This window comes from Ceratosolen solmsi, unplaced genomic scaffold, assembly GCF_000503995.2.
Source record: "Ceratosolen solmsi marchali unplaced genomic scaffold, CerSol_1.0 scaffold10, whole genome shotgun sequence".
Taxonomy (NCBI): domain Eukaryota; kingdom Metazoa; phylum Arthropoda; class Insecta; order Hymenoptera; family Agaonidae; genus Ceratosolen; species Ceratosolen solmsi.
Window position 1 is genome coordinate 26,166,638 of NW_011948412.1, and position 16,063 is coordinate 26,182,700.

Below are 16,063 nucleotides of genomic sequence, written 5' to 3' on the forward strand. Positions count from 1 at the left end.
ATTCGACTCGTCACTAGTGCCAATTTGAATTTTTACTTCTTTTGCCGTTTTTCCATGAGTTCTCGGCTGCGACGTCGTAGGAACCGGGATAACCCGCAATTATTGATTCCGTTCTAGTACCGGAGAAGATCCTTGTTGATGTAGCCGTGAACTGCTGTGCGCGTGAATTCGTGATTGTTCATGATGATAATCGAGCTCCTCGTGGGCTCGTATCACGCGGGTTGAAAGCCTAACCTTCTCTGTTATTGTTTTTACTATTATTATTATCGTCGACGTTACCACCACTACCACCACTACCACCACCACCACCACCACCACCACCATCATCGTTATCATCACCATTAATCGTCGCTCTTGTCATTATTATTATTATTGTTATTATTATTATTATAATTATCATTATCATTGTTGTTGATGTTGTTATAATTGTTGTTGTTGATTTTATCCATTATGATTATTGGCGCTACATATTATCGATAGGCCCGTTTTGTTTGGAATTTGTATGATCAGCGCCAAGACTAGTCCACAGTCCAACATTGTGTGATCCTGACATATACATGTGCGACCTTCGTTCGTTTTGTGCAGTAGAAAGGAAATCGTGGACAAGAGCTCGGGGAAGTTAGTGCGAGGATGAGTCCGTGGAAACGGCTCCAATGAGATGTTCAGCTCTAGAATCGTCTCGCAACCTTCAGGTCACTATTGGCTTGGGATTAGTTAGAAGGGCGATGGAGTTGTTATCGCACCTGCTCCATCGTCGTCGTCGTTGTCAGCAGCAGCAATATTGCGAAATCAGGAGACGACCGCAACTCAGCGGTAGCGGAAGGCAGCGACCGCTCAACTCGACGAAGTCACGTTAACTCCCTCTTCTCTCTCGCTCCACGTGACGGGCGATGGAACGATTCAAGTGAAAGGGTCGTTCCTGTGGGGCCATGACCCCCGGGGCGACTAGCCTGGATGCGGAGGGCCTCGGTCCCTCCTGCTCGGATCTACACAACGCCACCGGTCAGGAAGCTGCGGTACCCGTCGGCACCACTCGCACGCTGCTACAAAGATGCTATCAACATCTCAAGGTCAGCTGACGAGGAACTCGAGCTCGCGTCGTTTTAGGTCATACGACGTCAGCTATAATAGTGGAGCGTCTCGCTCGATACCGATCTTTAGCTTATGACGACCTGGCATATTTGTCTCTACGTCGATACACGACTCTAATTTCAAAATTACTTCGTCCCTCCCTTGTCGGCCACCTACTCTTGACCGATACTATTAACAACAATTACTTTTTTTACTTTCCACCCTCTTCTCTCTTTCTCTCTCTCTCTCTCTCTCTCTTTCTTTCTTTCTGTCTCTCTCTCTCTCTCTTTCTCTTTCTCTATTGCTATGGGAGTACATATATATATATATATATATACATATACACACGTGTGTATAGGCATATTTCAAGTGATATAACACTTAGAACCGCTTATGGATGCATCTTTGATGTCTCACTAATGCTCACACTCTGTGCTTGTATAATTTACGCTCTCTCTGTTGTTCAGCGAAGGTGATCTAATATTAATTAATATAATATTAAGAAATATGTGATTATGCTGGATCGTAAATATAATTGAAATATCGGCGTTATTTATTTGATTAAGCGATACATAAAAAAAATTAAATATACTTTTCTTGCCATTCATATTTAATCCATTAGTAACATTTCTATAAACCTCTGGGATCTGAATAAATAATATTCATCAGTCTACATTTATGTTTGAATAATGTTAATGGACTGGTGAAATTAAAATAATGCTGTATAATACTAGTATGAAATAATAGGTTATAGTACTAATAATAGTTCACGATTGGAATAAAATATGATTTTCATAAGATTTTAATGAATGTATATCACTTGTTAATTATTGTATTCTCTTCTTTAAAGTAATTTAATCATATTATGTATAAATCGTAAAATGTTAATTACTTGATTTTTTATATACATTGCTTCTTCTGAACATAATATTTAAACAAAACGAATAACTACATTTGATACTTGAAACAATTGAATAATGATTGATTCAATGTTGACAACTGATGGTGAAAACTGATCTTTTCTTTCGTTTATTTAATTTTATTTTCAATAATTACTGATTTAGTTATAACGCGTTCTAGATATATACTAAGTTTTTATATTTTTTCAAATATATTTTTATAATTGGAAAACATTAAAGAATAGTCTCTATACAAATAATTTAAAATTAGATGCAGAAATGAAAATAACTTATGCCCATAAGTATACAAGAAAAAGGAAATAATTCTATTTTCTATGCAATCAAGTATATTAAGTCAGTAAACAAGAAATTAAAAATAACTTCAAAACCCAAAGGTTGCATACAAATCGTAGTACTGTAAACATTTCAAAATTACATGTCATAAACTTGTTTCATATACAAGAATATGAATAAATATTGGATGACATCAGGAAGGGTTTAAAAATTTTAATCAATCAATATTTTAATAAAAAACGTAGATCTCTTGTACATCATGTTTTATTCATTTAATAGATAAAAATTTTAAAACCCTACTTTTAAAAAAAAATCATAATATAACTATATTATTAGCTACACTTAATGGCGAAGTTATTATACGTCAATGATTAATGCATATTATCTATTAGATCATAATATCTAGTGATTTCATTATATATGCTAGTAAACTAGATATTAAAGAGATATTGTAAATCACGATCTATGTTAATCAAATTTTTCCTTTGTTATTTTTTAATATAATTTAAAATAAACAAAAAATTATTCCTTAAAAAACCTATTATGTTTTTTGCTTCATACTATAATTTTATAACTTATTAGAATATCAAGCAATATTATTTATTCGCTTAAAGACAGATGTTCGTTTTTTATTTCAATATTAAATTTTCAAATCAATCGTAAACATTAATTAAGTAGAGTTTTTAATGGAAGCTTCCTGTAATATAACTTTTGAGCAATGACCTTAAATTTGACAATCTGCCAATCGATTCCAAGTCCTTCTTTTTATAATTTCTACATTTATATAATATCGAAATATGTTTTCAAGGTAGAAAGTACAATAGTTTAAATTTTTTTAATTATGGTTTCAAATAATTGATATTTTTTAATGTAGTTTCATTTTTGTACCGTGTAGCGTTTAACAATCAAAATATAAAATTTCGATAGTAATTTTAAAATAGATATAAAATGTTTAAATATACGTTAAATGTAAGTGTACGGTTAAATCTTCTGTAATAAATTAACGGTAATTTCAATTTCGGGCTTAGTTATATAACCGAGATTTTACTCTAAAAGCTTGCATATTTTCAAGGCATTATATCTGTAAAATATAAAATTCTAAAGAATTATTATTTCTTATGTAGGTTAATGAGCTTAAAAGAAAAACACAGATTTTAGTCATTCATTATGAAATATATGTATATATATATATATATATATATATGTTAACTAGTTATTATTATATGTCCAAAGAGAGAAAGAAAAACCGGTTAAACTTGTTGCCTTTTGTACAAAATATATAGATTATGCCGAATTAAATTAAGTGCAACGTTACCATTGAGTTTAAAAATTAATTACATAGATCTGGATATTTTATATAATAAATTTATAAAATATTATTAAAAAAAAATACAAATTTGACCTCGTATTAAATACTTGCTTGTGGCCAATGAAAGCTTGTGGCATTAAAATATTTCAAATACATACACAAAAAATTTAATTTGTAAAATTATCTTTAATTTTGTTTATTTGTTATTTAATTAGATTTTCTACTATAATTTCATAAATCTACCACTTTATAATAATAAAACAAATTATACACGTTTTATAATATGATTTGAATCATAATTTTTCTTGCCAATATTAATCACTATAGAAATTTTTATTAAAATTTCATAAATGTATTTTATTAATATTTAAAAATTTGTAATATATTTAATGTGAAACATAACGAGAAAGTCTTCCTACAAAAATAATATGGAACACTGTTAATATGAAATACGGATGTTAAGTATAGTAATACTGTAAAGTAATCTATAAAAAGATGGCTGCATAGAAGCTATATGGATAATCTATAATTAAGTTCTTGATGAAGCGCACTATTGAGTCCATCCAGATGAATTTTCTGAAAAAAATATTTTATTTGACCAATTTTATCAATTTGTTGTGTATAATTAAGTTAGCTCTGAGCAATAATAATAACTTTTATTATATATGAAAATGTCCTTTGTATCTTAAGAACGTTCAATATATATATATATATTTCAATCTAACTTGATAAAATTATAAAATTTATCATTATAAGTTCTTTTTAACTAGTTATAACGAGGAGGATAGGAATTGCATTTTCAAAATTTTGATTTTAAATATCAGCATCCTTTGATATGTAGATATAACACTTTACTATTTAATTATTACATCCATTTTTATTACCTTCCTACTATCCTTAAATTATGATGCAATTTATGTTTAACTAATATTCGTAGAACAAGATAATTAATTACCAAATTCATGTAATTGAAATGGAAAGAAAAAAGTAAAAATTTATTTAACTACAATTTTAGTATTATTTAAATATTATCGTACCAAGACTAACATTTTTATGATTTATATAACGAGCACTGAATCATTATAGAAATCCATCAATGTATACTGATTTATATTTCGAATAGTTACTCGATATTTGTTGTAATGAAAACTAGGTTAAATTATAGGTTAACACCTATTAGCTGACTGTCTGAATTACAAATTCTAAAATAGTATATTAAATACTCGATGATATCAGCGTCAGCCATTAGACAAAGGAAACGCTGTGTAAAATTTTCTAAAAATCCGAACATATCTATTACAAGTATCACGAAGTATGGAAAAATGAATTTCACTTACATGCAAAAAACCTCACAAAAGCTTTTGATTCGTTCACAGACTTCGGGCGTGGGGGAGGCATCAGTGTACCATGCGCTAGTCGTCATATTCCTGGAGTTCTTCGCATGGGGCCTTCTGACTATGCCCGTGATCTCGGTGTTGAACGAGACTTTCCCGGATCACACATTTCTCATGAATGGACTCATAATGGGCATCAAAGGTATACTGTCGTTCCTTTCGGCACCGCTGATAGGCGCCTTATCGGATGTTTGGGGCCGCAAGTTCTTTCTCCTGATAACGGTGGCCTTTACGTGCGCCCCCATACCCCTTATGAGCATCAACACCTGGTGGTTCTTCGCGATGATATCGATAAGTGGGGTGTTTGCCTGTACGTTCTCCGTCGTATTTGCCTACGTTGCCGACATCACCGAGGAGAGCCAGAGGTCTAAAGCCTATGGAAGAGTAAGTTCGACCACCATCGTTAAATCATCGTAAATTAATAGCCGTAAATTTTGAGTCGTAGAAATTTTGAAACTGCGCGAAATACTTTGTGCGTTTATATCGCACTTAATCTTAGAAGCACAATCATATCGATAGAACTAACTTTCGTTTTAAACTCGGAACTCAATTGCTGACTCGATATTGGTCTATCTATATCTACGGTACATTAGCAAGCGATTGTTTGAATTTCCAGTCAATGGGTATTTGCACGCGAGCCTTGAAAGTACCATCAATTCGCAGATAATTCGTAGAAAGAAGGGACTTAGCTTTTAAATATATAGATTTTTATATGGTTAAATATGTATGCTGATTTTACTTCATTTACAATTCAGTTATTAATATATGTAATCCATTTAGTTAACATTAATACTAAATGGCATATTTATTGCCAGCATTGAATTCATAATATATCATATGGATCATATACCTCATATTAAAAATCATTTTTCATGATATATACCTACAATCAATTAATTTTCAAAACATATATTCATAGTTAAATAACTTTAATTTTTGATAAAAATCTTTACAATATTTCGATACTATTGAAAGAATTATGATATATGTGCTTGAATAGATCGATGTATATTTTATCAATGAACATTGTGTGTTGTGTGTAAGGCAAAACTTTTTATCGGTTTTAACACAATTTGTTGCTTTTATTTTTTATTGTACACATTGATAACTGTTATTTTATTATTTTATATACGGATATTTATTTATAACAATTACTGTTGCAAAATTTTTGTGTGTGGGGGTGTATGGGGGGGGGGGTCACGCACCCGTGTATGAAGAACATTTTTTTCTGGCGCTTAAATTTTCAATATTTTCTATATGATTTCAACTTCGTATTTGAGTAATTCTATTTTTATTATATTTTTTATTCAATTACAAATAGTAATTAAAAAATGCATAAATCAAATTATTTTAGACATTAAAATGAATATTTCACGAAATTTTTCGTATATATTATTAAAATATTTCTCAACTATATTTATTATTAATTTATAATATAATTTTTAATTCATTTATAATTAATTCTTTATATAATATTGTTAATTTCGATTGTAGTTTTCTTTATTTAATTTTGTTTTGTGACTGTCATGTAATTAAAATAAATGATAAGTATATACTTAAAATCGTATTTTTAACTAATTTTCATGACTATAACTTCATAAGCATAACTTTTGGTTTAAAGCTGTCTTCACCACGTTCCAACATTTAATAGACGTACTTTTTGTAGGTGTGCAAGGCCATGATATTTATGTATTATGACAACCTAGTTTTAAATATTTCGATGCATAAAAAAGAAGAAAATGAATGTAAAATTTCATCATAATTTAAATCGACTATGTCTTGAAAAGTAAAGATGCCAACCAATTAAATGTTTTATCATCGAGTCTTTTTCAATACGTGAAAAGTATCGTTTTTTAAATTATGCATACTGTAATATATAATATAAATTTACCTCGTAAATTTATTATTTATTTATTTAATATATCACTAGAGAACAAGCATTAACAAATACTACTTTAATGAAAATCGTTATTTTTAACGAAATATATACTTAATTGATTAAGGTAGTTAGTACATTTTAAATAAATGGGGCGCTTCAAGCAAGTTTTAATTACCTCGGGCCATCGGATGGAAGCAATTAGATCAAAATAACTGTATCACTTTTATCATAATTTCTAAGAGATAACACGGGAAGTGTTATATTTTCCAAATGATGGTCACTGCATTAGCATATAATAGATACTTGTTTAAGAATGCATTTCTTTTTTTAGAATAAAATTAAGTGCATCTTCTGATACATTCTATTTCAAGCGAGTAAAAGTTTAATTTCTAACATTTTCATTACATATGTAATCATTAAAATAAAAATCTTTAAGACTAAGCTCATCAATCGCTTACGATTCATGAATTTGTCGTTTATCGTATGATTAAGCGGATGTGGCAAATAATTTATAAAATTGATAAGATATAATATTTACAAAAATAAATTATAAATAGATAAGCGAACCTACTGTAGAATTCAATCAATTTAATTACTCATTACGCCTATTTAATTGAAAATGCAGAATAAACTATAATGCTGTGTGTGTGCAGGTCTCGGCGACGTTCGCTGCGAGCATGGTAATAAGTCCAGCGATGGGCGCCTTTACCATGAGCACCTACGGCCAAAATGTTGTGGTCGCTCTCGCGACCGCCATCGCCATCCTCGATGTATTCTTCATTCTCGTAGCGGTGCCGGAGAGCCTGCCGGAAAAGGCAAGGCCACCAGCACCTATTTCCTGGGAACAAGCTGATCCGTTCGCCGCTCTCGGAAAGGTGAGTCTCTCTCTCTCTCTCTCTCTCTCTCTCTCTCTCTCTCTCTCTCTCTCTCTCTCTCTCTCTTATATTAATATTGGGTTCTGCATTTGTGTGTACGGTGTCGCTCCATTTCGTTCAGTTCAAGCATGTAATAATGCAATGCTATGAAAAGCATCGTTTTTTATTTTTATTATTTTTGACAGGATTGTCATTTCATATTCGTATTCATTCTGAAAGTATGTTTTTCAAGCAATTTTATATCGAGTTTCAGTTTTATTGTACATATATTGAAATATAATAAAAAAAAAGCGTACACAAAGATTCAATCATTAGAGCCGTAATTTAACATATTTATTTAAATTTTAGAATTATATTTTATAAGGTCTGTTACATGAATTTGAGATATTTGTATCGCTTTCATTGAAGGTATATGATTTCAACCAACTTTTATCTTTTATGCGCTCTATTAAATAGTGATTATCACTTATCGTTTTTACGAAGGCTTTAATTAGATTTTAATTTTATTTATATAGAAAGTACGGTTTCTATGTTATAGCTTTATTTTATTTCTTTTAATATTAATAATATATGTTGTATTGCGCTTTGTAGTTAATCGTTAATATTACATTTATGCTGCAAGGTATTATAATTACTACCTTACAATATACTATTCTTGTTAATTAGAACAAAAGCCATATTCGAAACGAAAATTATTTTTAAAAAGTTTGTTTTATTTATTTGCTTTTTTTAGTGAATAAATATATTTACAATCTCATTCGTATGATATAATATTGCTTTGATAAATAATACACGATAAAATTTATATTTATTTATAATGCACGCCCTTACAAATCTTGTCCTCATATGTAGCCGTACAGAAATCTGCGGGTGAATTGAAAAATTGATTAATTTGTAAGAAAACTTAATAATTTATAATATTATACATAATTTCTTAACTAGGTGGGGAAAGATCACACCATACTGATGCTGTGCGTCACGGTGTTCCTAAGCTACCTGCCCGAAGCCGGCCAGTATAGCTGCATATTCGTATACTTGAAGCTCGCGATGGGCTTCTCAGCAACGATGGTTGCGATATTCATAGCCGTCGTTGGTATCCTCAGCGTATTAGCCCAGATTGTCCTGGGCCCTCTTATGAGGACACTTGGCAGCAAACATACGATAATGCTCGGACTCCTTTTTGAGCTGCTCCAGCTCATGTGGTATGGATTTGGATCACAAACATGGTAAGCGCAGTCTGCTTCTGCTAACCCTTGTGTTTCTCCGCTATTATAATCGTCGAGTCTGTTTTATTGACTAAGAATCTTGATTGTTACTGCTATCAACAATGGTCTAGATTAGCTTAGATCATAAGTTACGAAATATGCATATTTAAAATGCAAGTAACAAAACTGTACTTATGCTGAGCAGCTTTTTTACAGACTTACGACGTCCATAAATGAAAAATGTAATTTACAATTTTTGATATCAGTTACAATCACTTCATAATAAACGTAACCATGAGTTGCGTAAGAAAAACAAGATATATAATAAAAAGCGAACATCTATCTGGGGCTTATTGGAAAAATATAGGATGATGTGGGCAGCTGGCATACTAGCATCGATCTCCTCGATCACCTACCCAGCTATCTCAGCCTTCGTTTCAATGCACTCGGACGCGGACAAGCAGGGTCTTGCCCAGGGCATGGTGACAGGTATGCGAGGTCTCTGCAACGGTCTTGGACCTGCCATGTTTGGTGTTATATTCTACCTCTTCCATGTGGATCTTAACGAGAAGACGCCCTCGCTGCCCCTCAAACCGCCCCTCCTCGACGAAAATAATAACACGGGAACTGTTACGCACCTCGATATTATGCCTCAGGTGAAGAATTACTTGAATTCATTTTAATATTTTCTATATTTATTTTCATTTTTTCCGTCTTTTCATGTCACCCTTGTAAGCAGGTGATCGCTACTCTTTTACCTGCAACGATAAGCATTCGCCAGTTGCTTTTCTATAATAATAATATACTCGGTACTGAGGCATTATATAAGATTCAATTTTGAGTTTCATCTCAATAAACTGCTATTAATATTTTATTTAAGCACATTAATCAAACGTTTGCGTTTGAAATAATTCGTACATTTCATCATGGTACAACATTTCATGAGTACTCAATCATCAATGATATATGCAGTTTTAGAATTTTTTAAAAATGTGCAATAAATACTAACCGACCATTAGATATTAAATATAAAATTAAATATTGCTTCGTACTTTTTCAGCTGGTACCAGGACCCCCATTTGTATTTGGTGCATTATTGGTAATTTGCGCGCTATTAGTAGCTGCCTTTATTCCGGAATCAACTCCGATGATAACGGGGCAGCTGCATCATTCTTCTACCTCCCGGAGGCCTTCCGGTAAATACGCATATCAAAAATGTACGTTACAACTTACCACCATACAAACTGAGAAGGATAATCCTGGTGGTGGGTCTTTATCGAATAATAATCATTAGGCACAACTGCATTGTAATTTTCGATCATTTGATCTTTATATATTAATATCACAGCATTGTAAACAACAATTTAACCTAATTTACATTTTGTTAACTTGTAATTTCATCTACAATCGTAATCGTTAAATTAAGCGATGCAGTTGTATTTATGCAATTTAGTTATTTATACATTAGAATTACAGTGAGCATGCAATTGGTATACTTTATTGTTAAATGCTTTTGATTATCGACAATGATCATTTTCTTTCTGATTGTTTATTAAAAGTGATAAGAGCTAGAATACTATCTATTATTTGTGGTATTGATATGATTAAATTTATACATTCATTGAAGAAGTTTATATTAAAAACAGTAATATAATTTAAGCTTGGCATTTATTTTACGGTATATGAATTTTGAAATACATGAAATTGATTGAAAAGTTAAGTGCACGAATGAAATTTAAATGATGAGTAATTTTTAAAATGATTAAACAAACTGTCACACGAACTCGTACCTTCTGAGTTTGCGTTTTGACTCTTAATTTCTATTAACTCTAAAACTTATTCCATAAATATAATTACTAATAAAAAAATGTATTACGAGTTAAATTATTAGTTTACCCTAGGAGGATATAATACGTAGAAATAAATAAATTACATTATTTTTAAAGTAAATAATAACAAATTTATAATTAAAAGGAATAAATCATCCTTATATCGATAATGATTTGCAATTTATCACGGCAGTTGCATATTAATACGCTTATATTTAGTTTTTCTAGTTATAAAGTCTAATAATACATTTTTATCTTTTCTTCATTTAATAACTCATTAAATTAAATTACATTTCAATGTTATTCAATTTCTTAATTTAAAAAATATTTTAACTAATTTAAAAAGTTATTATCGATATTATGTAAGAATAAGGTTTTACTTTCAAAATGATTACAAATTTAACATAATTTTCTGGGTAAATATTAAAAAAAAAAAGTTAATTTTAATCAAATATATATACATTACGTATTTTGCTCAAATTTGATAGGTAAAATTGTTTTATACAACACGCTAAGTACGTAAAATTTATAATAACCAATTTTAACAATTTTTATAAACGTAAATTATATTTTATTGGACCGCTCTTTCATTTCTAACCGAGACATTTAGTGAAAGAAATACTACAAGAATTAAGCTTTCGCATTTCTACTTAGTTTCAGATTCATATAAAGAAAATAATCGGCAGTGGATCAAAGTCTAATGGATTTTTATGAAACAAGATTAAATGTTTCTTATGACAGTAATAAATTCATGAATGTTATGAAAACGGTTTAAAAAAATAAATAGAAGTAGTACGATGCAGTGGACAGTAAGTAAATAAATCATTATTTTGCTTTCCCTATACGTCTATGTTAATAAAAAGACATAATTTCATAAAATAGGCTATAAATTTTATAAAAATAGTGTCCATTACATTGTACATATTTATTATTTATTTTATAAACTGTACTTACAAAATAATTCCAAATGTAAATATTTGAAAGTGCAATACAATGAAAAAGATGTCAAAAAATTATTTATGTGTAACCACATTTTGTTGATAGATTTTATTTATTTAAAGACTTTTTTAAAAATAATTATTCATCCCATTGTTCTTTAGATATTTGAATATAGTTATTTAAACATAAAATAAAAATTTTCAATAAAATCTTATTTTTATTATGTAAAAGCTAAAATGTGATGTACATAAATTTAAAATTTTAAATAAAAATATGTTAATATAATTAATGTATTATTAGCTTTCATTCGGTAAATTTATAATAACATTTAAAAAATATTTTTAGTATCATAGTATAGAACTATGAGTATAGTTTAAACTATTTATAAAAAGTAAATTAATTTACATTTATAGAAGCCAAAGTTAAGATTTTTTGTTACATTTATCACCAAACTTAGTAAATATTTTAATTAAGAATTACAATCGTTTTATAAAATGATTCTAACTATTTTATAACAAACTAATATATACAATCATTTATGACCTGAACTATAATAAAATCAATTTTTCTTTATTATGAATGCTGGCGTTTTATAATGGCTCAAACAAATTATTAATATTCAATATTTAAGCTCAATGACAATTGACATGTAAATAATTTCGTCTTCTATCATTAAGGAGATGCGGTTTTAAATTTAATGGTTGAATAATATTCGAATTATATCTAAAGGATTTTATTGTTCAAAAGATTGATTTGCTAGTTAAAAATTTAATTCATTCTACTTCTGTATTTTCATTGATATAAATATCGCCGTAAATACATTCTTTAAATATTTTTTCTCTTACAGAGGGAATTTTATGATAGTAAATTATGACTTAAACCTTCTGATGTATTGAGACGACTTTATATTCGATAAAATTTTGTAATAACATTATTAAATATATTTATATAAATTTACCATAAGTTATAAAATTTTTCATAAATTTTAACAGTAACATTGAACATTTTGCAGTAACTGCTATTTCGGTAATCAACTATCAGTTAATCAATATCAAACACTATATGTCATGTTCTATACAATTTTTTATTTATCGTATTATAAATACGTTATTAGAAATAGAGTAATGATACATTTTTCAATCATCAGTGTTTAAGACGCGTTAACGTTAGAGCCACGTTCCTTGTGACTCATATAAACGCAGCTATGAGACAACAATAATTGATAAATAAAAAAAAATTTTAATTCGATATTAAGTCCTTAAATTGAAAACAAACAAGTTAAGTAGCCAAGGCATATCTGAAATAACGCAAAGCTTTAAATAAACAAAGTGACTATTAATACCACTGTGCGCCAACCTTGACACAGCTAATAAGCCAAACAGTTATGTTAACTTGTTTTCAAATAGACAGGAAAATGATCGTGAAAAAATGCATTCGCGTCTCTTTAATTATAATGATTGTTTCAGTACTCGGTCGATAAGCAGTCGAAGGCTAAAAGCTAACTGCATAGCGCTGCGCGGAAGTCGCGAACGGCTCCACGATTAACGCACAGCACGTTGTTCGCAGGCCTCTCGCTAGATGTTCACTATGAAACCGATAGGATAAGCAGCGGCAGAGGTAAAGTCGGACCCCTGTCTCCACTAGTCGACGGCTGTAACTCCGCAGTTCTTTAACCAATGCTCGAGGCCGGAAGGCGCCAACAGGCCAGACACAAGAGTTTGTTGCCAGTCTAGGCGACACGGCTCACTCCATCGTTCCCTCCCTCGTTCCCAATCCCTACTAACCTCGATGATCATCGGAGATAGAGTGGCACCAGAAACAAGCTCATGACGTTACACTGATGCGCCGAGTATGTTTGGTAGCATACTTGACTGACCCATCGGTGAAAACGCACATTGATCGTCATGTACGTTCACACACCAATGCAACCGAACAACATATGAGGGCACTGGGAACAAGATTGTCTGGGACAACGGATTTTCAACGTTGGGGCCTTCGTGGTTTATGTATCGTGCGAACGGGCGAGTATCAAGATTAGGTGATATTAACCAACCCTTCTTTTCGTGTACTAAACTAACGGATACTTTAGTTTAAATTACAAGAACAATTTTTCTGGTGTTTTTTTCCTTTATAATTATCTGCCAAAGTTTTAAAGCACTGTGAAATAAAAGATCGATATTAAAAATAGTTTGTTTATATGCTTAAATAACTACAAATATACAATTTCGTAGAAGGTCGTTGTGTTGCCTTACGCACTATTACTGATTAACGAGAAGACTGGTATTGTAATAATTGCTTGTACAAACCTTTTTTCTGCTTGATCCAAGTTTTTTAACTTGCGATATTCGAGAGCCCATAGTTATTTTAAATTGATGAAACTTATATTTATGCAGACTAACACTGGGGCTGTAATTTTCATCGTAATGCCATTTGCATTAAGTCTGGAACATGTGAAGGTTGAGATTCGATTTTAATGTAGAGTTTCTTGATATTTTCTATTTTTAAATAATTACATCATCTGATTCGGAGTCAATCTAGTGGTCTGCTACATTGCATTGAACGACTAATCGTTTTAACTACATTTGTGGTTGAAACAAAATTGTTGTCAAGAATTTAAGAATAAAGCAGGCATTCATAGATATTGAGATACAATGCATATATTGATTTATTGAATGACACTAAACTTGAATATTTTATTGTATATTGTTTGTATAAATGGGTTACTCGGTCTATCAATATATTTTTAGCAGAGAGGATATTATGAATGGGTAAAAGATAACATTACTAGTATTATCTATTGTAAACTTAATCCATCCATTTTAATATACTATCGCATTATTGTATAGGTTTATGAAATATTGTTATTTTCAAACCCAAAAAAAAAATGGCCGACATTAATGCATTAATAGCTTATTCTATCCCTGTAGTACAAAATATCCTAGAATAATAATAATTTACAAATTGTAAATTCACAATTCAGCGATATGTGTTTAATTTATGTATGAATATATAATAAAATTCTAACTTTGTAGATGAGCATTTTTTTCTATATGCATTTGAAATTCTCAATTACGATCAATAATTTCTAACGCAAAATTGATTAAAAATTACGTAGTATTAATGTGTATTTCATCTACAACTGTATAATTGGTGTCAATTGCTTTTGTTTTATTCTCATAAAAATCTCCTAATGCTCTTTTTTATATAAAAATAATTGAAAACTTTTTGATTTATTAGCAACAAATAAGGTTTATCATTTTAAAAAAAGTCTTTATCAAACAAAGTCTTTTAATTCAGTTCCGAGTTTATATAAATTATCAGCAAAGAGTGTACAAATAATAACTTGAAATAAAAAGTTTTGGCACAATAATGAGGTTAAACCTGTGGGCATTCAAGTTATTTCAAGTTGATACAAAGATTAGTTGATAATTGAAATTTGGCTTAATTAGTTGGGTGCATTTCAACTATGTTTCATGTTGAATTGTTAGGTCAGATCTTTGGTTTTGTAAAGTGTGCTTTTAAATTGCATCAGTAAAATATTATTCAGGGAATAGTGCAAATGATAAACTATGCTGTGAAGTACACTTTTTAAGGCAAATCCTTATCATCCATACTAAAGCAGATATTGTTTCCATCTTAAGATTTTCGACGAATTACAATTAAGGTCGATCGATAAACTTAACGGAGTAAAAACTTTTCAAATACATTTTAAATTAAAGCCTTGACTAACCGAAAGTGTCAATTTTCTATGAACCTAACAAATCACTGTGTTTGACCTACATGACATACATAAGACTTTAAATGATATTTTATCATGATAACTTAGTAAACTAATGTACTATATTGGTGATAAATTGAATAGATAAAAAACATCTTTTTTTACTAAACAACGTTATTTTCCAAACTCAGCGTTTTTTAATTGTTTCAAATTTTCGGTAAAAATTATAATAATAAGAATAAAATAATGGAATAAAATTGCGATATAATAATGGCATAATGAGGAGTATTGAATTTATTAATATTTTGGGAAGTTCAGTTATTTCTTATACCGTTGATGTGTTTTAAAAATTAGGAATTCGCCTTGCTGTAAATTCAACAGCGTACGAGTACCAGGTGATACACAGGTAATAGTTTTGAAATTGTGTCTTTCTTTAGAAAATTATATTCGATATTAAACTAATAAGGGCTAATGCTTGCTTTTCGTGCTAATGCATTGACAACGAACACAAAATGGTTAATTAAAAGAGCTTGTGCATATACGGATTATAAAAATTATATGCAAGTCATAAAATATAAAGTTCTTTCCTCGGCTTAGGTATTACATTTTTTGTTCTTATTAAATTCCACTTCAGGAAGAAACTTCACAAAT

At 30.0% G+C, this 16,063-nt stretch overlaps 1 protein-coding gene across 1 annotated transcript; it reads left to right on the top strand.

Annotated features, from left to right (window-relative positions):
* The first annotated feature begins 531 nt into the window (after positions 1 to 531).
* Positions 532 to 14,645, top strand: LOC105363374 (hippocampus abundant transcript 1 protein). The gene is made up of 7 exons (XM_011501042.1): positions 532 to 1,070; positions 4,950 to 5,351; positions 7,500 to 7,721; positions 8,664 to 8,947; positions 9,294 to 9,582; positions 9,987 to 10,191; positions 13,261 to 14,645. The coding sequence occupies exons 1-7, from the start codon at positions 930 to 932 to the stop codon at positions 13,365 to 13,367; spliced, it is 1,650 nt and encodes a 549-aa protein (XP_011499344.1). The 5' UTR covers positions 532 to 929; the 3' UTR covers positions 13,368 to 14,645.
* The last annotated feature ends 1,418 nt before the right edge of the window (positions 14,646 to 16,063 follow it).